This window comes from Stigmatopora argus, chromosome 6 (assembly GCF_051989625.1).
Source record: "Stigmatopora argus isolate UIUO_Sarg chromosome 6, RoL_Sarg_1.0, whole genome shotgun sequence".
Taxonomy (NCBI): Eukaryota; Metazoa; Chordata; class Actinopteri; order Syngnathiformes; family Syngnathidae; genus Stigmatopora; species Stigmatopora argus.
Window position 1 is genome coordinate 11,171,739 of NC_135392.1, and position 21,830 is coordinate 11,193,568.

Here is a 21,830-nt window from a genome sequence, read left to right on the forward strand (position 1 = left end):
AATATGACGTAAATCTGAGCATTCTCCTCCATGTTCTGTTGACATGCCGCATCTATAACAGGATCATGTTAATACATTTGTATTTTGTCCTGTTTTTAAAATTTGGTATGCCGGTAATCCATATACCAAAGTCAAGAATGAAGTAGTCAGGCCTTTTTTAAAATTAGTTTGGGAGGTAGATGCCGTTTTAAGATGACTGACAAAATACTAAAAACTAATGATGAACTGTAGCTGAGAAAATTATAAATTTGTCTCTTGTAGTAAAGATTAAGTGACTAATCATTTAACAAATTCATGCATAAAACATGCAATGATGACTGTGAAAGCTTTCATTCATAATTTTATGCCAAATTTAGCAAAAGTGTATCAATGCTACATTGCATATGTAATATTTAGTAGTGGGTTTTACCCCTTCTAAAAAAAACACTGGAGACTATTGCCATGGAAATGAAATTTCAGTACTATAGTGTCTGTTGGAGAAGGCATAGAAGCATGATATCTAATGCTTGCTGGCATCATGCATGTATCCCAACTGATATCAATTCATCGGATTTGTCTTTAAAATTGTTTTCTATCCTGAAACATTTATTATTGATGCCCTCTTTTTAATAAGAGATTTTTTGTCAAGCTCCCTCTTGCATGGTCTACTCGTGTGGCCTCATTTTCCCAAGAGAGTGGAGAATTAAAACTGACATCCAAAAGTGGTGAATGAGTGTTGTGCAGTCAGCATAGAGCAAAAGTGAGTTAAAATGCAAAAACAATGAGCATTTCAGGATATGAATTGTCACCATCAGTGGCATGTGTACTTGCACTTTGAAAGTGAGAACCTGAGTGTATAGAAAAACTGGATAATGGATGTCAATGACGTTCGGAGCTACATATGAGAATTTGATAAGGAGACAATTAACTGGCAGCAATTAATAGTGCCCTTCAAAGCAACCAATACTCATTTAGAAATATGGATCATTATAGCAGATGAAAAGTTTCCAGGATAAAAAGGTACAATTGCAGAAAGTATTTTAATGAGACTGTTCGGGATGAATGAGTGGGTATCATAGTTGATAAGGAATTTTTTTTTTCTAAAAGCCTTTCATAATATCTACCCTTACAATTCAAGTGTTACATCTAATTAATAGCGTATGCACTCAAGGTTAGAGCATCTGATATGTATACATTGATGTAAGTTCTTCTTACTTGAACAGTACTGCAATTAAGCATCATATGTAGCATGTATGCGCTGCCAGCCCCTGACTTTAATTAAAGAACATTATTAATAGGGGAAGGGAGACTACAGCATCACTACACAGCAGCTCCTGCCTATGTAACACTTAACCATTATCAAGAGAGGAATCGAAATCATTGATTCCAATTGGAGAGTGAAGAGAAAATGTTAGCAGATGAAACAAAATAAGAGAGCCGAAGGAGACAGAGAGACTATCTTAAGGAGCAGTGTTATTAATTCATAACTGTGGTTACACAATGGCATTTTAAATATGAATGAGGTTGCCTTTGAGTCATGCGTAAGCTTATAGTAGTAAACCATCTGCATACGGTACATCGCTGTTAAATACAAAATAGTATTACATTACTACATTAGGTATTGCTCATTTTATGACTAGAACGCTAATGGAGAATAACTGAAATTTGATTAGGAAATTGAACATGTGTAAGGATTTTAACTACACCTTAATCTCTGTAAATGCAAGAAAACATGTACATAAAAAGCCTTTTTTTAATTGTTGCTTGGCACTCTGGAGATAATTTAACAATAACAAAGTACGGCTATGCTGGTTAGGTTGTGCAAGTCCGGTAAACAATGTGTGAAGATTTATGCAAATTCCAAACGCGACAAAAGACGAAGTTGCTCTTCCAGAGCATGGGAAATTACGCCTGAAGAGTTCTAAAAAAGAACTAATTGAAAATTAGTGGGTGGTGTTTTGCTGTAAGCAGCAGAGCTGAAATAACTTTGGTCTAAATATAAAGAGAGAAGGTGGTTACACTGCCATCATTAATATACGGAGATTTATATCAAGTATGAAAATACACAGAAATGAATTCCTGAGTCTATCTATGAATAATATATAGTGTGGTACGGCATGCAGCAGCAGTACTGTTCACCTACTGCATGTGCCCTTGGTTAGCCTTTAGAAGGAATGCTTGGAGCAGATAGCCAACTTGTGACTTCATGTGATTGAGTAGATTTGATTATCTTGGATACCAAGAGTGAACTCTTGTATGAGTGGGAGACAAAAAAATATATATAAAAAAAGATAAAACATCTGAAAAAGAGTGAGAGTGAGATAGGGGGAGCAAGAGAGAGAAGAAAAAAAACAGGCTGCACATGCTTGACTTCACATACCCGCATTATGGCTTAACTGGGCTGTATCTAATGAGAAACCGCCATTAAGACTGTGCCATCAGGAGGAAAAGAAATAACTTGATAAAATGGCACATTCTGATGTTAATTTGGGAACATCCTGATAAGATTGGATGACTGATGGCGCTGTGGGAAAGAGTTAAATTAACTGGAAAAAGATGTACTTAAGCAAAGTGTAAATTATCTGTTTTGTCTTGAGCAGTCTGTCTGAACACTATCTGAGCCCTTTCATCATTTTCTGCATTTCCCAGCTTGCTTTCATCCACCGTGTATGTGTGTGTGTGTCTGTTACCACATGCAGTTGTGTGAACTAATGACCGAGAGAGCCAACAAGCGCCTGCACAAAGCCAGCCTCTGTGCTGCTGCCCGGGTCAAACAACTCGTGGCTCAGGCCAAAAGATGACACATTCACACTCACACATGTGATCTAACCTCTTTAGAATCACTAGGAGCAGTATTAGTTTTCTCTGTTTGTAATCATGTTTAAATTTTGTTGGAAAGGTGTCAAGAGAAATTCCACATAAAAACACAAACCCACACAAGGGAATTTGACAGGTCAGCACAATATCAGTCAATTAGAGCCTGTCACAATGGTGACAAAAGTGGCCCCAGTGGAATACACCATTTTGGTCTACACCGCAATATGCACAAGCCATATCAAACTGTTTAATAACATCAAAGTTAACACACTATTGCAGGTGATTAGAATATGTTGAATTTGACACCATGTTAGGTACATTTACTATATGGATACTGAACAGTTTAGGCAAAACGGGTCAAAAAAAAAAGAGGAAGAACCTTCAATCTGCCTGCCACAGCCGCATAGAACTGCCGATTGTCTCTTTCCTTCTCATACGTACGCATTCATGAGGGAAAAACAGGTAGAAAAAAATCTATGTACAAAGAGGGAATGAGAAATGCTGTGAATTTAGGATTTCAAGTGTAGGTTTGGTGGTGGGGGTGCACGCCATGGGCAAAGATTGCCGGCTGAAGCTATTTTCATCTCTGCTTTCCTTTGCTTATCTTTAGCTTGAACCCACTGAGAGGAACCTCAGCACGAACCATACTGAGCCTGGCACAGCCACTGGGAGCACACAGTGGGCAATGGGATCACCCGCCACCTGGTTCACTGGCCAAATACACACAACAGATGGCTCATATTGAACGCCCCATCACTGCTTTCAGTACCAAATAAATTAATGTAACTAGGGTAGTATAAATACAGGGGACACTTCTACGCTCAAACACAATCATTTACAGTTGGCAACCTCTGCTTGTGTCTAATAATAATGAATCAAAATACATCTATACTTTAAAGTAACTTTTGTAAATTCTTAACTGCCACAGCCCTTAAATAACTGATAGCAAAGGTGATAAAAAATCCCCTTACAATTTTTTACCTATCTTACTTCAAGAAAATGAGGAAAGAAAATAAATTATTTAACTGCTGTAGGTATTTGGACTGTTATTTTAAAAAACTAGAAAATTTATTTTGACCAAATCTGTCTTTCATTTCATCATCTTTCTATCTTGTGACAGTACTGTCATTCTGAAAGATTAACTGGCCGTAATTTACCAGGATATAGAAACTCAACTATGTAAGCTTGGGCAGATGTACATTCAATATCGGGCCAAGTTGGACAGTTCGATATAATGAAACAGCCAAATGAAATGGAGATTTTAATCCGAAATATTAAATGCAGTGTCGGGCTGGCCTACTGCTGTGTCCTTGACCACAGCAGTATCCGGATGACCGCTGCAATTAGTTAATCACACCAGCGGACACCACCTTCATCCCTTCTATCCCTCATCCAGTTGCTCTCTCTTTCCTGACAAGCCAAATGACAAATGATATAGTTAAAAATGTTCTTTTGATAAAAGAAATGGATGTTTGTATACATAAAAAGGCAATACCTGCATTGTGAAAGTAATTGCTTTCCATCAATCTTTTCCTGCCCTTTCTTTAAAACAGCGCGTGTCTAAAACACCAGAAAAATGCCCTCCAGAAGTCTATTCATCAGATAATCGCACCCCCACCTTCTAGAAGCCTTCAGGCATGGCTATATGAACATGACCATACAACAATGTTTTCCATCGGAAAGCAAAAAAGAACGCTGCTCGCCCAGTATTTTCATGAACCCTCAAAAAATTGACATTGACCAAAAACACTGCACTTTCACTGCATTAAAACGATAAGGCGTGAATAACAAAACAATTGTAAACATTTCAATTGTTAACATTGAGTCAACAGTGCTTATGTTGATTACAAACTATTTTTGCCATGGTTCATATTTAAAACTCAAATACTCATCAATTAATTACACATAATAGATGGAATTATTCTCCCAACCCTAGTTTCATTAAGAGAATATAAAGTTTAAGCTCAATCATCTCTTGTTATTTGTACTTTCATCATTTCATTCTTCATAAATCCTAAAGTTTACAGGTAATCGATAGGAGATTGCTGTGTGAATGCATGTGTACATCCATAAACAAACCTTGCTCACCATATTGATGCCTCACACACATCTATCAAGCAGAGAGCACAATAACTCTGAAGAAAGGCCACAAGAATTGCAAAGTAAAGACAGTGAATAGCTGTCATTTTGACAAATGTGCAACACTGCATCATAGTCGAACCTGTATTGTTCTCCTCCCTCTGGCCCTCCAGAACGCCACATGGCATATACAAATGTGCACAGTGTGAGTGGCAAAGATTACATACATAGAAAAAATTAGAATTTGAAATGCTTAAACAACTAAGTTAATAAAATATTTATGTTGTTTAATAGTTGCATATGTTGAAAAGTAAGAAAGGAAATTACCAGAATTTTAACGAGTAACCATTATTCCCGTTTATAGATTGAGTGTGAACACACACCAGTACTTTCGCAAGTAATTTCTCTAATTTTGCAGTCAACCTCTTAATTGATCACAGAACTGACCAAAGGGAAAAGCTTCTAAGAATCACCGCTAATAGATTGATTGAAAGTGAGCGTTTAAAATTGGACGCAAACCAGAATGTGGTAACAATCACATTTTACATCTGGCGTGACTTATATGACAATCAATGAGGGCAAAGCCACACACACTTGCTGCGAACGGCTCGTTAAACTAACGGGCTTCAAATCGGCCCTGAAATGTCATGGAGAAAATTACTCTCGGTGCATTTAATCTTTGCACTGATGTGTGTGTACGAGTACAATATATGTGCACAGTGGGGTGGTGGTGATAGGAATGTGGGTGTTTTGTGCAAAAAGAAATTGAATGGGTAGGCATGAAATTTAGTCAAAACATTCTAAAGTCGCAAAGTGGTGTTCAGGGGGAAAACAAAATGGGTTATATCAGGAGAAAATACATATGATCCATACCTTTTTCAGTTTGCCATTACGCGTTCCAGCAAAAGCCACAGTGTTTCCACGGTAGTCGTATGCAGCCACAGAGGTCATGCCATCTTCTTTATCGAGAAAGAGAGGCATGCCCTCGATGGTGCTGGTTCCGCCTAGAGGTTGGTTGAAGTCCTGGCCACAGAAGTTGTCATCGATCTGCAAAGGCTGGGGAAAGAAAACAAGGCAAATCATTCTATGATATGTCTTTATTATTAACAAATAGCTTTACTGTGAATGAAGAAAAAGTGTTTTTCATCGAGTGATACGCAGAATACCACATACGTTTAACATAGTATTAGCAATCATTTTTAGAAGATTTTTAGTTTTAATTTTTTCAAACGTGCTTCAGTTCTGTGTAAACAGCACAAAGAGTGGGGCCCGAAGATAAATAAATAATAAAGGGATGGATGCTGCTGGTTTGTAAAGTTCAGTGAAAAATTGCAGGCATATGGTGTTAAGGGTATTTGAGTAAGTATGGTCAGCTTTGGGCAATCAATCATTTTTACTGATTAATTCAAACTTTGGGGTCTGGTTCATTTTTCCCCTGCAGCTTCTTTGGATCAATGCACATCCCAGCTGACGTGCACTGCTTGAACTTGCAACAGGGGTGTGATCAGAAAGGAGCTTTGATTTGTGTGCATTTGTCATCGCAGCAAGAGAGTTCACTGCGGTTTCTGCTGTACGGCTGTGGAGCAAGCATCGCAATCGAATCATTCCACTTTGGAGTTTGCATTTGGAGACTCGTGTCTTTGGTGATTTTCACATTATCTGTAAAATAGTTATTTTTCATTTATATAATTTCTTTGGAAATTGACAAGTTACTGAGGGTCTACTGATGGTGTTTCCAAGGTTCTTTTTCAGGATGAGAAATACATTCCAGACAGCAATAATGAAAAGCAAAACGTATTTTGAATAATGTATTTTTCTGGTGTTAAAGAATCCCATTCGGCTATACTGTGTTACATCGTGCATGTCATAAATTTGACACTTTGTTTCGAATACCCCCCACAAGGCATCATTGAAAGTTACATTTTCAAAAACCCCACTTTTCATTTGTTTCCACAAGAAAACCTAGGAGGGGAGAATTCTCTAAGGATACATCATTCCACTTAAACTATCAACTTTCCGTGATGGTCTTACATGTTAAGTGGCCCATTCAAATAAGCAGATTTTTCCCCCTAGTTCCAGACTGAGCCCTCTGGTGCTGAAGCTTATTGTGAAGTGCTCAGACATGCTGGTGACCATGTGACAAAATCTGGAGCATTCCAGTATCATAGAGAGACTATCACCCCGGGCACTCCACTGACCCATATGACGCCTTAATCACTTGCACACAATTATTCCTAGCATAGCTCCACATTTTTAGTTTTCAATCTAATGTGTGTGTGTGCATGTGGAGGAGTGGGGTGGGCGTTATTACAATGTAGTATGATGGTAACTTTACAAGGTACAGAAGAATTTATATAACTAAGGTTTAAAATGATCAATAAGCTTTAAATCGCCCTTTGTGTAAAATTGCAAATCTGATTTTGAGAATGATTGTATGTAAGAATGTAATTTCAACCAGTCCATTGTATACCCTGCTTCTTGCCAAAATCATCAAGGATGAACTCCATTACAGCCATGAGCCTTGTAAAGATATTTGGTACTACTGACCCTTGAAAAAGGATGGATGACTTCTTTATTTTAACGACTATATAAAATTTGGTGTAGACGTCCTAGTATTACGATATCCATTTAGGTAATGCCTTCTCCAAAATTAGTGCACAAAGTAAGCACTAATGATTTGATGAGCTTGGAGAATGACACCCTTGTGCATATAATATAAAGTTTAAGTGAATCAAAGTTGGTATACTAGATTGATTAAACAATTAGCGGTGGGGATGCCTACGTGCATTAATGAAATGCTCCAGAGGAAAGTAGTAAGAAAGACTCTTCTCTTATGTACACACACTTGGGGAGTGTGTAAATGGCAGTGTAATCCACAGTCTTATCACTACATCATCTGATTGATCCACACAGGAAAAAAGATAACACCCTCCCGCCCGCACCCTCTCAATCTAACTAAATAGCCTGCAGCAGAAACACACATCAATACATCGTTATTCTGATTCTTCTATTCTCTCTTTTACCTTTCCCTTTACTGACGTTGGAGTACGTAACTCTTTGCATTCTACTTGCCTCGCCTCTTCCTCTGTATAACTTTTTTCATTGCTTCTTGTCAATTCTGTATCAATCTTTCACTTTGATGTCAAAGTGTGAGCATGTGTCGGAAAGTCAATTTACTTCTTAAGTCAACAATGGGCTTGATCTCTTGCGTGTTCTGTCTCAGGGTGCAAAGGAATACAAGACTGTTTAATGGATATTTATGGTTATGTGTTCAAGCAAGGGAGACAGACAACCCCTCCGCAAAGAATGTTCAATCCTTGCCACTACCATGCAATGAGGTAACTCTTTCTTTCGATGGAAAGCCCATACTCTCATTTATGTAATCTGGACTGCATGTGCATTCTTGCAGATAAGTAGACAACAGCTCTGCATCAGGTGAATTACTTCTGTAAGTGCATACATTTTGACAATTCAAAAAATGGAGTGCGAGAAGGTCACTCGGGCTCTGGAGCATGGGTCAGTGTAAAGAGCCCTTGAGGAGAGTGGTTAAAAATGTTACTCCATTTCCTATAGAGACGAATGAATGTAAGAAATGCTCTTAATAGAATACCTCCCTATAGTCTGGATCAGGTTTACCAATCACAAAAAACACACAAACACACTCAGAAGTCAGAATACACAGTTCTCCGTAGGGCACTAAAAAGGAAGCTGGCCACCAATTCAGGGTTGCCCCTGCCTTGTGCATTATGTTAGCTGGCATAGGCTCCAGCACCCCCTACTACCCTCACGAGGATAAGCAGTTCAGAAAATGAATGAATGAGTGAAACATGGGCAGTCGCTCTACAGAATCTAACAATTTTCCTATGAGATGATAAAAGTTTTCAGGATATAGAACACATACACCCAACTAAAGTTTTTCTAGGTTGGAAGGCACAGGTGCTTTCACCTGAGTGTATACAGCTGAGTGAACAATTGTCGGAGAGGCCACCTCATGAATTACCCAGAAGTCCCAGAAGGAGCTTTGAACTTGTAGAGAAATTGCTAGTCACCTGTGCGTCCCCACCCCCATGCCCCCAGGGTTGCTACAGTGTGTGTATGTAAGCACTCCTGGTGATTTATTGCAGGGAAAGAACCCTGGATCTAATTATAGGGAAATTCATAATCCTAACAAAATGTTTAAATTTACAACTTTATAGCTTTTTTTGCATGGTATTGTAATATATTTTACTAATCTACAGACTAATAGGAGAAACAAAATTAAACACCTGTAATTGTACAAAATTTAAAGTACTATTCAAAATACTTTTTGAATTTATTTTCTTTACTGATTAAAATTTTAGAGGGAAAGTGTTGCCAATTTGATATAAGCAGAAATGCAAATGCATATTACAAAACGATATACCTTAAAAACAGCATATTTATATGGTCATGAAAAACATGGAAAGTTATTGTAAAGGAAAGACTTTCCTTCAAAACTAAATCTATAAAGCTTTGAAAAATTAATAGGAATATTGTGTGGAAAAATTTCTGGGTACATAAAATGTGAATACCATAGTGTGATGTTACAATAGTTAAAAATGAACTAACAGTGTATGTTGTTACAATTGACTATGTCAGCACTGCAGGCGTATTGTCTGGCCCACATTTTCTAATTACTCCTGATAATGATATAAGCAACACGCCACCCACACAAGCCACAGATCAATACACAATTACATTGACAATTAGTATCATTAGACTGTGGTGAGAGAAAGGGCTTTGTGGATCTAAATTCTCCTCAGAGAGAAAGACAGAAAGGTCAAACTTCATGAAGAAATGAGCTGCTCAAACTCACTAGCTGCACAATGTCTCTTCCTGAGGCTTTCCTAATGTTCCCTAATAATGAGATGAGAACAAGGCTTCACCACATAGTCGCTTTGGCATTGTTGGCTCAAACACATAAGCTCCCCCGCTCTCATTCACGCGTGCTCTTCAGAACACACCCTTGCAGACTGGAATGAAAATCGGTCTTATTTATTTATTTTTAAATGGCAAAATCCACATTCAGGAAATATTAACCTTGAAAGGTGACCTAACAGCAGCATTAACGAAAGTCACCTGCACAGTGAATGTTCGCCAAGATCACCTCATTTAGACTGCCAATTAACTCTGCTCATCAACTCGGGCTCAATTAATCAAGGCAAATTACTTAATCACTTTTGCCCGCACACAGTCCGGGTATTCCACTAGAATAGGATTGTGTAATACACAGTCCAAATGTGAGTTACACCCATTAAATGATGTTCATCATGATGGACATAATAAGGTTAAGAGCGGGTCTCATAGAGTGCATTCTCCTTTGCTTAGTATTGAACAACACTACAAAAAAATATTCCCTGCCTATTCAAGCTGGACTAATGTCATCTAATCATAGCAAGAAAAGGGTTCCAGTTGAACAAGATAAATGAGTGTTTGAATAGATTTTTGTTTGGGTTTCACCCACCACCTTCGATACTGCCACTGTGCAGCTGGCTTATATGCATAAAAAATGAACACAGGTAACAAAGGATTCCTTACAATGATTGATTCTCTGGTTGATTGATCTATGAACTTCTGACAAAGATCAACACTTCATAACATGTATGGTATGCATGCATTATCCCATTACAGATGCCTTTTGTCTGTGTTGTGTGATTGTAGCTTTTTTGCTCTCTGACCACTCGTTTCTTTTTGTAGATACACTCGCATGAAGCACTCCTTTCTCTGTTGCAACCCACCACATGGCTTCTTTTCTTCACTACACTTGAAGATATTGTTTTTCTTTATATATTTCAAGTCCTACACTAACCCTGAAACAGTCATCCTTTCACGTGCGCTCTCTTGGCGGAACTGCTTTGTATTGATCCACTTCTAAATCAAGAGAAAGGTCAGAGGTTCATTTATAGATCTCCGGGACAAAAACATAAAAGTATAAACACAAGAAGCTACAGCTGTGTTACACCACGAAGAGGTGGTGTACGTGGTGAAGGTGTGTCTGCGTGTCAGCTGTATCCAAGACATAACATTGCCAGCCACCATCTCACTGTGCCCATAAACCTATCATGCTAATGATTGTCAGAGGCCAAAAATTATGATGCGGCACAAATAGGAGAAGTCCACACTGGGAGTACTGGAGCTCTCGCAGGTCATCAATCACAACTACGCGTCTAACAGCTGTGCCGGCCTCCCGCTCTGCTCCCTGGCCTGCCCTCTTCACCGCTGTAATGCAGGGTCAAGCCAAACAGCTTTCCCACACTGCTCAGTCAAATGCAGTTGTGTGCAAGGCATTTAAGGTTTTGAAGCACATTTGAAGTTGTGGAGAAGCTTAGAAAGAGTGGGTGAGACTCAAAAACCACGAGCTTAAGTGTTTAAAAATTGGAAGAAAGGATTGTCCGATTGTCAGTGCACAGTAAAGACCAGATTAGTGGAATGTATAGGGGTGGAGAAATGCTTCGTAGTTTCTTAGCAAGCCAGACAACTAGTAGAGGGGGACGTATTAAGTCAGTAACAAAGCATATTTTAGTTTTATCTTAATTAAGATTTTAATCAATATTTGTTTTGGTACTGTTAAAATTACTCTTACGTACTAACTCTACAGAGGTACATTGATTTGAAATTAATAAGCACACTGAAGAGAGACATTTCACTAGATCTTTAGGAAGCAAATGAGAAAATGGCAAAAAATATAGGTGATAAGGATTTGACTCACTAACATGTTACAGGTTAGTTGAGCATCTTAGTAGAATGAATAAAAATCATGTATATTTGAATGAATTTAGTCATTTTCAATTACAGCAGATCATGCTCACACATAAAATCTTAACTGGCATTCCTGTGATGTCAGATTTAAGGTCCTACGGCCCACTTCTTAAGGTCAAGGGAGAAGGTATCATTAACCTGGCTCAGGCTTCATTGCTGTCATATAGCGTAGCTATTCTGTTCATCTTACATCAACATTTCTGCAAGCTTGAAAAGAATATTAACACATGTATTATCTTTGGGGTCATAATAACTCATTCCTGTCATGCGATGGGCTGGCAACTGCTTACTGCCCATTGGTGGCCGGGATAGGCTCCAGCACGCCCGCGACTCTCAGGAGGATAAGCAGATTGGAAAATGACTGAATGAATAACTCATTTGTGAACCAAGATCACTCTGGATGGCCAAATTTCTGCAGCAGTGAAGATGGAGTACACTGAAAATCATTTCAAGCTTAGAAGAATGTATTAACGATTAACGATTAGATGGATTGATACAAAAAAATAGTTGGTCATTATCACAAATCTATATTTATATCAAAGTTTAAGCAGTAACAAGTGGGTCAACAAAGCTTGTTTTTAAATGACCTGATTGTAATGCTACGTATGAGCCAAGCTCACTGGACACACATGAATAAAATATGAGGTCAGAGTAATCAGCCTCACGATACAAGATGGCCAAGCATTCATCACAGCAGACACTATAGTTTTCATGGCTGAGAGCACACGGCGCAAGACCTGAGCATCTAAATAGTCCTGTATTGCATATAGATCTCACACTATTCTCGCTCTGCCCTGTCTATATTTAAACTTCAATACTTTAAAGACAGACACACTCTAAAGAATATGCTACATTTTGAAAGTGCAAAGGTCCAATTGAAATAAATGAGATCCTGTTTTAGGAATACGAGTTTTTGTTTGTGTGACAGGCCATAGGAAAATTGACCCAAAAAAGAATGAGACAACCACTGAACTGGAAACCTGGTTACTTTACAATGGGTTTGATGTGAAGAGGGGGAAATGAGGGTGAATGGGCCTTGGCAAGGTCTTTCACATTGCTTACACTTAAGTAAAACACACCTTATCCCAGGCAAATGAACAGGGAGAGAGGATGCGGTTACTTGAGAGCATACTCCTCTTACTTATACCATTGTCTATGCTTAGCAGGCAAAGAGGCCTTCAAGGGACTATGAAGAACCCTTGCATTTAAAGAAAATGCTTTTTAGAGGTATTTTAATTCTAACGTGTGTAACATGAGTATGTCGGTGGGGATGAATAGAATAGTTTCCAAATGTGGATTGGCTTGAGAATCAAGAAAGGTGACAGAGTAACTACACACAAAATGAAAATATTAAATAAGAATTAAAGCAGCAGTAACTTGGGCAAGGATTTTCTAAAGAGGTAGAAAAATATTATCTGGTTTCTTGACATAAATTGTCAAAGATTACAGGTGGTCAAACATGCCAAGAATTTTGATAATCGGGTGGTGAGTTCCAAATATTGTATTGTCTTATGTTTTGTTGGGGGGGGAAAATTATAGAAAATAATGTAAATAATCCCATCCCTTAAAATGTGAAAGGAAACAATGTTTCTATCAAAAATGTTAGTCTTTGACAACAAACCAATGTTTAAAATTACTTACAGAGTTGATGCATGCCAGTTCCTTGTTGAGAAGCCATGGTAAGGAGAGCTTCCCATCTCCCTTGTAACAAGACTGAATCCTCTCCTTGATTTTCTCTTTTATTCTTCTTAGGGTGAATAGGCAGAGTGCTGACTCTTTGGGTGGTTTGGCACGATTCTTCTGACCCTGAGAGAAGACTGTGAAGAGGATGTCTTCATTCTCAGAGATTCCCAGAGAGTTTGCCAGTTGACGGCCTGGTCGGGCCAAGTAGGCATCCTGAACCAGGCGGTACTCAACACCATCTTTGGTACAGCCAATGGGGAACTCAACATAGGAGTAAAATTTTGGGTCATCAACGCAGAGGCGCACAATTTTGGAGGTGAAGAACTGCTCACCACTGGCGTCTGGAGAAGTGAGCTGTGTATCCAGCTGCATTGTAAGATAATACACAAATTGTTCACTGCTAAAGCTGTAAACATAATATATGTCAAAAGCAGGGAACTTGGACAAAGTATCAGATGGAATCTTGAGTTGAGAGGATACAAATTCATCTTGATACACAAAGCTGAACATGTCTGCATTTTCTTCATTCTCCATTAATTTTCGGCTGGAAAGGGTTGGGAAGTACTCAGACTTGCCATCGATGGGCGTTCCAATGAACAGCTTGCTTGTTTGACTATGAGGAGAGCTAATAATGACTCCAGACATGGTTCCCGACTCAGCAACACTGGAAAGGTAGTGTTCCTTGCGATGGTGAGGTTCACCTAGCTTGAAAAGGTCATCCAGACGTAGAAATTGGCAAATACCCTGCGAAGTACTACCACATGCAATGAGGCGATTCTGGGCATAATCTATGAGGAGAAGCTTGTTCACATTGGGTGTCTGGGCCAAATCATGAGGGCACGACTGAACACTTGGTGGAGGGTAACATTTTTCATTGTCCACTACTGGTCCAGTCATGTGGCTACGCAGCTTAGTCAGGTTGCTGGAAAGCTTGAAAATCCAATTGACTGCTCCTACATAGACCTCTCCGGTTTTGTTATGAATGGTCAAATGTGTGAGCCCCCACTCTGCAGGTGTGAATCGTTTAAAAGTTGGCGGTTGGCCTCCACACAAGGATGATGTCATGATTAGTAGAAGCCCAAACACAGGAAACAGGTTCCCCAGAACAGGGGAAACTGTTGATCGAGCTTGAGAGCACATGGTTGGGCTGTCCAAAGGAGAAGCTTTAGGGGAGGGGGTAGGAGAAAGGAAGGTGGAGGAGTGCAAGCACTGAGACTAGCCTACCAAGTTGGAGATTTTAAGTGTTTTTCGTCTACTGTCAAGGAACAATGATAAACATGTAACCAAGACAGAAGGAAATGAAGTTGGGAAGGCAACACTTCTATTGATCCACTGTCCTGTTCACTGCGTTGCACACCATCATCAGGAACATCATCCACTGAGGAATGTGGCGTGAGCCCTGGAAGGCAGAGAGAAAAACACTGTTAGTGACTGAGGAACATTTCCTATTGATTATGCATCAAGCATGGAGGGGGCTTAAAGGCTCACAAATTAAACAGACAAAGAGGAAGAAAAAAAAGCTGACATTTGCCACCGTGATGAATTAATGATATCAAATCAAGTCTGGAAGGCAAATGTGTGTTGGCATTTAATTATGAAGGAAGATAGCAGGGGAGGCATAAGCCAATTATTGAAGGCTCTGTACATCTAGTATAAGGCTTTCTGGTATGAGTAATGGACACAACATTAAAATCAGTAATATTTTATAACTTCAATTAGAAGAGGCAAATGTTTGATAAAGTGCCACTAGCCATTGTCACATTGGAAAACAATTCATAGCCAAGTTTCCTGTCAAGGTATGAATGGGGTCAACAAAATATTTATTAACCCTTAATTTAATGTTTTTTTAAAGAGACATCGCCGATAAGGGTCAATGCAATCAGTTTTGAAACCTGCTATAGATATAATTATCAATTTAGATACATCACTATATAGATGGATGCTGCCATCACATTGCTTAAACTCAACTGAACATATTCCTGATGTTTGCCACAGCAGGGCATTCCATTCAAAATAGCTAGTGCAAGTTCCCCAAAAAACTTGGCGGAGCATAAGAAATAGCAATAGACATTTTAACTATAATACGTACAATTGATGGTATGTGTGAGTGAGGTGGTGCGAACGCAGCCTTAGTACTTCAAAAAACCAATTCCATTTGAAGTGAACAGAAATCTTTGAATGCTAATTATGATAAAATAATTATGCTTAAATGGACACCACAGACCCACAGAAGTCATGCTTCAATTTCACCTTGACTATCAAAGTGTCTCCACAAACAGTGTTTTATGAACACTTCAAATCGGAAAAGATAAGAATTATTATGTACCTCGAGAAGGTACGGGAGGGGAAAAACATGACATAGAAGATAACAAAATGGAGTCTTGGGCTTACACCTGCTCCGAGCATGGTGGAATGCTCAGGAGCAAGGCTATCCATCTATCAATCAATCAAGGAGAAGGTCATTTTGTCTGTTAACCAGGCTCAGAGCAATAAATGTGTCTTTTCGAATGTGCATTTCTTTTCCTACATACATCATGAGCAAGTATGGAAAACAATATTGCTTTGTCGTTAAAAGCATCAGGCAAATGACTCATTGTATTTACTTGGACAATAAATAAAATTAGGAATGTGAAACTGAACTACAAGTTTTAAGAAAAAGAGCCTATCTTGGCATTGGGAATGTATAGCTATGGTAGCCAATGGGCCTGAAGATGTTATCACATCAAGTAGAAACATTGTAAAGGAGCAGGAAAGGATGAAGTTGATTGGTTGCCCTTTTCACTGGCAAGGCACCTCGCTATGTCATCACAAACCATGAGCTTTGATGAGGGTTGCGTAGTGAGGCGAAGAAAAACGAAAAAGCTTGAAGGGTCATTGCCATGATCCTAGATAATTTTGTTTGCTTTGACAGTACTGGGAATCCTGCGAGTAGGCAATGGTTTAGGGCAAGTGATGAGGCTCCAGTGATCCTTGCAAGAAAAGTCGGGGTCATCGCTCCCTCTTTCCCGTTTCCTCAAACCCGTCTACTCAGATAATGGTCGTTCCTCACCCTGTTGCAGTGCTGATTTATTGCCAGTGGCATATCAATTACAGCATTCACAACGAGGGGAGAAAAAGAGGAGGAGAAGGTTATGCTGGAGAGAGATGATCATGATGATGAGGAAGGGCGACAAACTCTCTGCCCTCTGCACTGCATCGGAGCATCTGGATCAAGTTTGGTATATAGGGACATTAAGTGCATAAGACGACCTAAGTAGACTTGGCAACCGAAATAATAGTGGTATGACAAAGAAATAGATATTTCTCAAACATTTTCATGTTCATATCTTAGAAACGTAATTGCTACCGTAGTACCCGACCTTGGGTGGTGGTATACAATCGACCACTTTGTGTATAAATGAGTGAATTTATAATAACGTTGTTTAAAAAACTACATTTGTCTGCATATATTTACATATAGAACATCACAGTATTTCACTCAATGTATTTGTACCCAATAGCGCAATGTTTGACCGAAAAAAATAAGTCTCTGAAAATGAATGCAAATTCTAAACACACAGGCGCAGTGTCTCAACTCAATTATTCATCCCTACCACAGCATATTTGGAGAGCGGTTTGCTAAAAAAATGACATAGGACATCCATTGGACACACTCCCTCAGCACACTGCATGTGTATGCATGTTTGCATAGATACCATTCATGACCAAGTCTGCATTAAAAACAAATATGGCTCTTAAGAAAAAATCTACTCAAGAGAGTAGAGATTTACCATTGGGAGGAAAGGAAGAAGGGTAACGGATAAAATGGCAAAAGGAGGCGGCAGGAAGTGGGGATAGAGTTATGGTGATGGGGGGCACATGATTGTAGAGGAGGTAAAATAGTAGGGGGTTCGGTGGGGGGGTGGCAATCCCTGAAGCCATAATCCTCTATCGGGTTTGCGTAATCTCACAGTCACTATCTGCACATAGAAAGAATGGATTACCTTCCCCCTAAACACTGATGGGTAGATGACAGAGGGAGAAAATAAAATCCCTAGACAGACAAACAATTGTGTATTAAAAATAATAATACAAAGAAATCAACAAGAAGTGGGTTAATTTTTCAAATGTTTGTATAAAATCTCCAATCTAACTCTACCAATGATGAATGACAAAATAATTTTAGGTCAATATACTGTATGTCCCATGCAGAAGTCTGTTTCAAAGAAAGAGGTCTTATGACAGGATGGGACTGTAAAACATTTAGCGCCCAATAAACTAATACTTGAAAACTGCGACAAAGCCCTTACTCTGGCTACACGGGATTATCACAGAATGACCGGAAAACTATCAACAATCATCCAAACCCATCTGTCGTACAGTTTTTCCATTTCGATGTATATTTTAATAGCTGCATAAAGACTGTCTCTAGGATATCTACTGCATTTGCAGTAATATCTGGTTAACATCAAATATTGGACATTTCCAAAGAAATGTTTCATCAATGCCAAACATCCACAATATGAGGTAAAATATTCCAGGTGCCAAAACCAACTGTCTTTTTGTTGTATTCCAGTCATCCAAGGTATAAAACTGGCAGTATTATATTTTCATGGTGTCATGTATAACTTTTTTCTGCCAGAGAAGTTGGAGTAGTCTGGCATTTAAGTATCAGGTGGGGTTTTCTGAAAACACAAACCTATTCCGAAAAACGTTACCTTGTGAGCAAGTGGTCTGGAGCAATTCCTAAACCCAAACATTATAATAAATGTATCACATTTTTTCTCTAATTTCACATGGGAAGGGAATTGATTTACAGCTATACAATCATCTCAGGTGAAGACAAGCAAAGTGTCTATACTAATGATTTCCAAATTGAATTAATTACTTCGGCTACATATAGTCCCCCTTTATTCTAGTGGCCCATGTATACGAGCCTTCATAAGGACACGAGTGCGGTGATGTACAAACCCAGTGGCTGGATTAGAAAAAAGTGCGTGGACAATTGTTTCTTGTGTATGTGTTCTCATGTGACAAGTGACAGCTGCTGGCTGACCAAAGGCCATTGAGAGTCTGGGCACTAAATCACATATGTATGCACACTTGCACACTCCTATTTTGCCATATTGGCATAGCAACGTAGCCAATGAAATGTTGAATGAATGACAGCAGAACCTGCTCAACATACAATAACAAAAGTGTTATTGTATTGGGAGGCAGATATGGTTCAACAGCAGGAAGCAGAATAAAGAGAACCTGACACATACACCCCCACACACTTAACACCGCGGTAACACTCTTGTGTCGGCTCTGTTAATATGACCACTGACCCCAAGTCAGCCTCAATCAGGAATGCAGAGGGAATATGTTGCGGACACACCTCATTGTGGAATTCATCACCTACAATGTATCTACACTGTACAACCAGATGTAAAAGATAATCTGAGACGTACACATGTGCCTGCATAGTTTTGTGTGTATGTCAAACCTTTTAAATCTCAAGTTCATTTTAATGGCCCTAGTATTTCTCAGACGCTTGTTTGGGTAGTCCATGCCTGATTTGGCTCATAAACACGGAGTTCAAAATCTCTCGGGCATAGAGCTGTTGTGGTTGCAATACTAGCTGGCAAGAAGACACACTGTTTTCATCTACATCTTTATATGGACTTCTATCCCCTGTGGCGCCTCACTTCAAGTCTCTTATCCTCATGTATCCTTTAAATCTCTTATCATCATAGATCCTTTTACTTTCGTACCACACACATTTCTTCACAGTGCATGCAACAGTCTCCACTTTTCACAAGAAATGAAGATAAACAGTTTATCACTTTGTGTTTGCCTTCATTTCATGGATGACTGTCTCACTTCACTATTACAGTTTAATTTTAACTCCATTGTTTGTACAACAAAGTTCTTACGCTTTGTAATTATTTTTTGTTTCTATTATGTAAACTTTATTAGTAGACTCATTCATGGGTCTTCTGAGCTGCTTATCCTCAGAGGGTGCTTGAGCCTCTCGCAACTACCTAAACACAGGAGCTGGTGAACGCCCTAAACTGGTTGCCAACCAATCTCAGTATTTGTAAACTAACAAAACTTTATTCAGTTTTACTTAAACCTCTTTGGCCGAATGTTGTACCTCCTCATTTCATCTCATTTTCTGAACCGCTTTATCCTCACTAGGGTCGTTGGGGGTGCTGGAGCACAGCTAACTTTGGGTCAGAGGCGGGGGACACCCTGAATTGGTCCACACAGGTGGACCTTATTTATATAATATAGTATATTGCTTTTGCATCATATTTGTATATTAAAGTATATATTTTTAGAGGAATTCATAAAAACTAAAACAACTGGGAGGAAAAAAAAGAAATTGTTTCCACTAATTGCAGTGCATCATGAGGAGAAAGATTGATAGGCAAATTGTTTCAACAGTTATTTGTGCCCATTCTACATCCACCCCACGTTCAGTCAACACAAAACGATACATGGTCAGATTAGTGGTTTACGTTTTAATCTCTGTACTAGGTTTTCTCTGTGTGACAAATCCTCTGTCTGTGTAAATGTATGTGTTTGTGTCAGAGTGTGAAAAAGGTGGGTAAAATGTAGGTCAAGGCCAGATAAAGCCTGCTATGATTCATACATACAATAGTAGCATACCAAGTCCAACTGAACCAGTACAGTTGACTAGTCTCACATGACGGTCTTTCACTGTGTACTACAAGCATAATAAATCTAGCATCCCACACTAGCTGCACAGAATTTAAACAGACGAAAATCAGACAAAAGAACGTTTGTAGAGAATTCAGAAAACAAAGCTCTCATATAATACTAAGGGGATGTTTCATGTGCGTCTCAAAATCACAAACTCCTGTTAAAATTACCATGACAAGTAACAGTTGTTTTCCCAATCAAGTCAAACCTGCTAAGGTTCACATACACAAAATGTTTATCGACATATGGCTTATGTGAAGAAAAGAACGGCCGGAGGATAGAAGCTGCATGCAAACATTCCTGTGTACTTTAAATGACAGTGAATGGTTGTGTCACTTCAAACATGCATCGACATGGCAGCTGATTACTTAAATAACCATTAAAGAATCATTGCACAATTCAGGTCAACCACAAACTATGTTGCTTTCTAAAAAAAAAAAACTATTCATGCCTCCAACAATCCTGTGGGCTGAGCTTCCGAAGCTGGTTGGATAGGTTTTAGAATGTGAAAAAATGTGTTATGACAGTTTTACTTTCTGAATATAGCACTGAAAACTAAGATATTTAATAAATGTAGATAAAGCCATGACTGAGAATGCATTATAATTTTCTATAAACCCTCGCAGGGCACCAGAAGACAAACAACCATTCACGCTCACACATACCTAGGGGCAATTTAGAGTGTCCAATCAGCCTACCACGCATGTCTTTGGAATGTGGGAGGAAACCGGAGTACCTGGAGAAAACCCACGCAGGCCCAGGGAGAACATGCAAACTACACACTGGTGGATCAACCTGGATTTGAACTCAGGTCCTCCACTGTGAGGCCGACACACTAACCACTCAGCCGCCGGGCCGCCGAATTCCTGTACCCTGATATTTTAATGATGCCATAAATGTCGCCTCTCCTTTTAGATTGAATGTTTTCGAAGTGTGAGCCTTGGGCTAAAAATCTTTGGCAGCAAACGCACGGTCAACTTGCCCTCGGAGCACACTAAAGTTGTAACTCAATGCCTTTTATGGTGTATACTTCTATTAATAGTTGACCTACACATTCCACAAAAAGGGTTTAAGTCCAAGTCTTGTTCAGGTCCATAGATACACACGAGCACACATAATATGCTTGTTTATTTTCAAATGGACAATACGTACAATACGATGTGAGAACTCATTTCTTCAGGATGAAAACCGGACTTGTTAATGGGCTTAATTTTAAATGGTTCACAATCAGCTGGAAGACCATTCCCCTGACTCTAGAATATATTGCATACTGCAAACTGCTTCTGCATAAATAGCACCATGACAAAATTAAATGAAAGTGTTACACTGAGTAATGCATAGCAAATGGCAATTATGTCCAATGTCTTAATGGCTTTTAAGCAAATAAAGCTTATCCTTGTCACTTGTTTTAAGTCTGTCAATTCTTAAGACTGAGGGATTAAAAAATCTAACCAAAAGATATTTGATGGCCAAAAATAAGTGTTTATGAAGACGAGGCACATCTGACATTAAATACAACAAGATACCATCACTTTGGAATAAAATTTCTTATAAATAACAATGCAAACAGGTATTCTATACAAATGCAAAATACTATTATCTATTTTATTTCGCATTGTTTTGTGCAGAAGCGGCATTGGAGATATTAACTGACGCGTATGGAGTTTCATCCATATATTCTTTTGCTTATCCTATCCGGGATCATGGGAAAGCTGGAGCCTCTCACAGCTGACTATGCGAAAGGGCAGGCAACACTAAGGATTGATCGCCAGGATAGGACATGGACTACACACGTAGAGTCACCA

General features: G+C 39.0%; 1 protein-coding gene across 10 annotated transcripts in view; it reads right to left on the minus strand.

Moving 5' to 3' along the window:
• Positions 1–21,830, minus strand: part of plxna1b (plexin A1b) — a 145,354-nt gene that overhangs the window by 105,983 nt on the left and 17,541 nt on the right. For all 10 annotated transcript variants that reach the window (XR_013300516.1, XR_013300515.1, XR_013300514.1 and 7 more), the window contains exons 2-3: positions 13,294–14,734; positions 5,749–5,931 (exon numbers count right to left, since the gene is read on the minus strand). Coding sequence is in view for 2 of the 10 variants with exons in the window: in XM_077602058.1 (XP_077458184.1) it covers positions 5,749–5,931; positions 13,294–14,475 (1,365 nt within the window). In the remaining 8 variants the exon portion in view is untranslated. The remainder of the gene's footprint in view (positions 1–5,748; positions 5,932–13,293; positions 14,735–21,830) is intronic.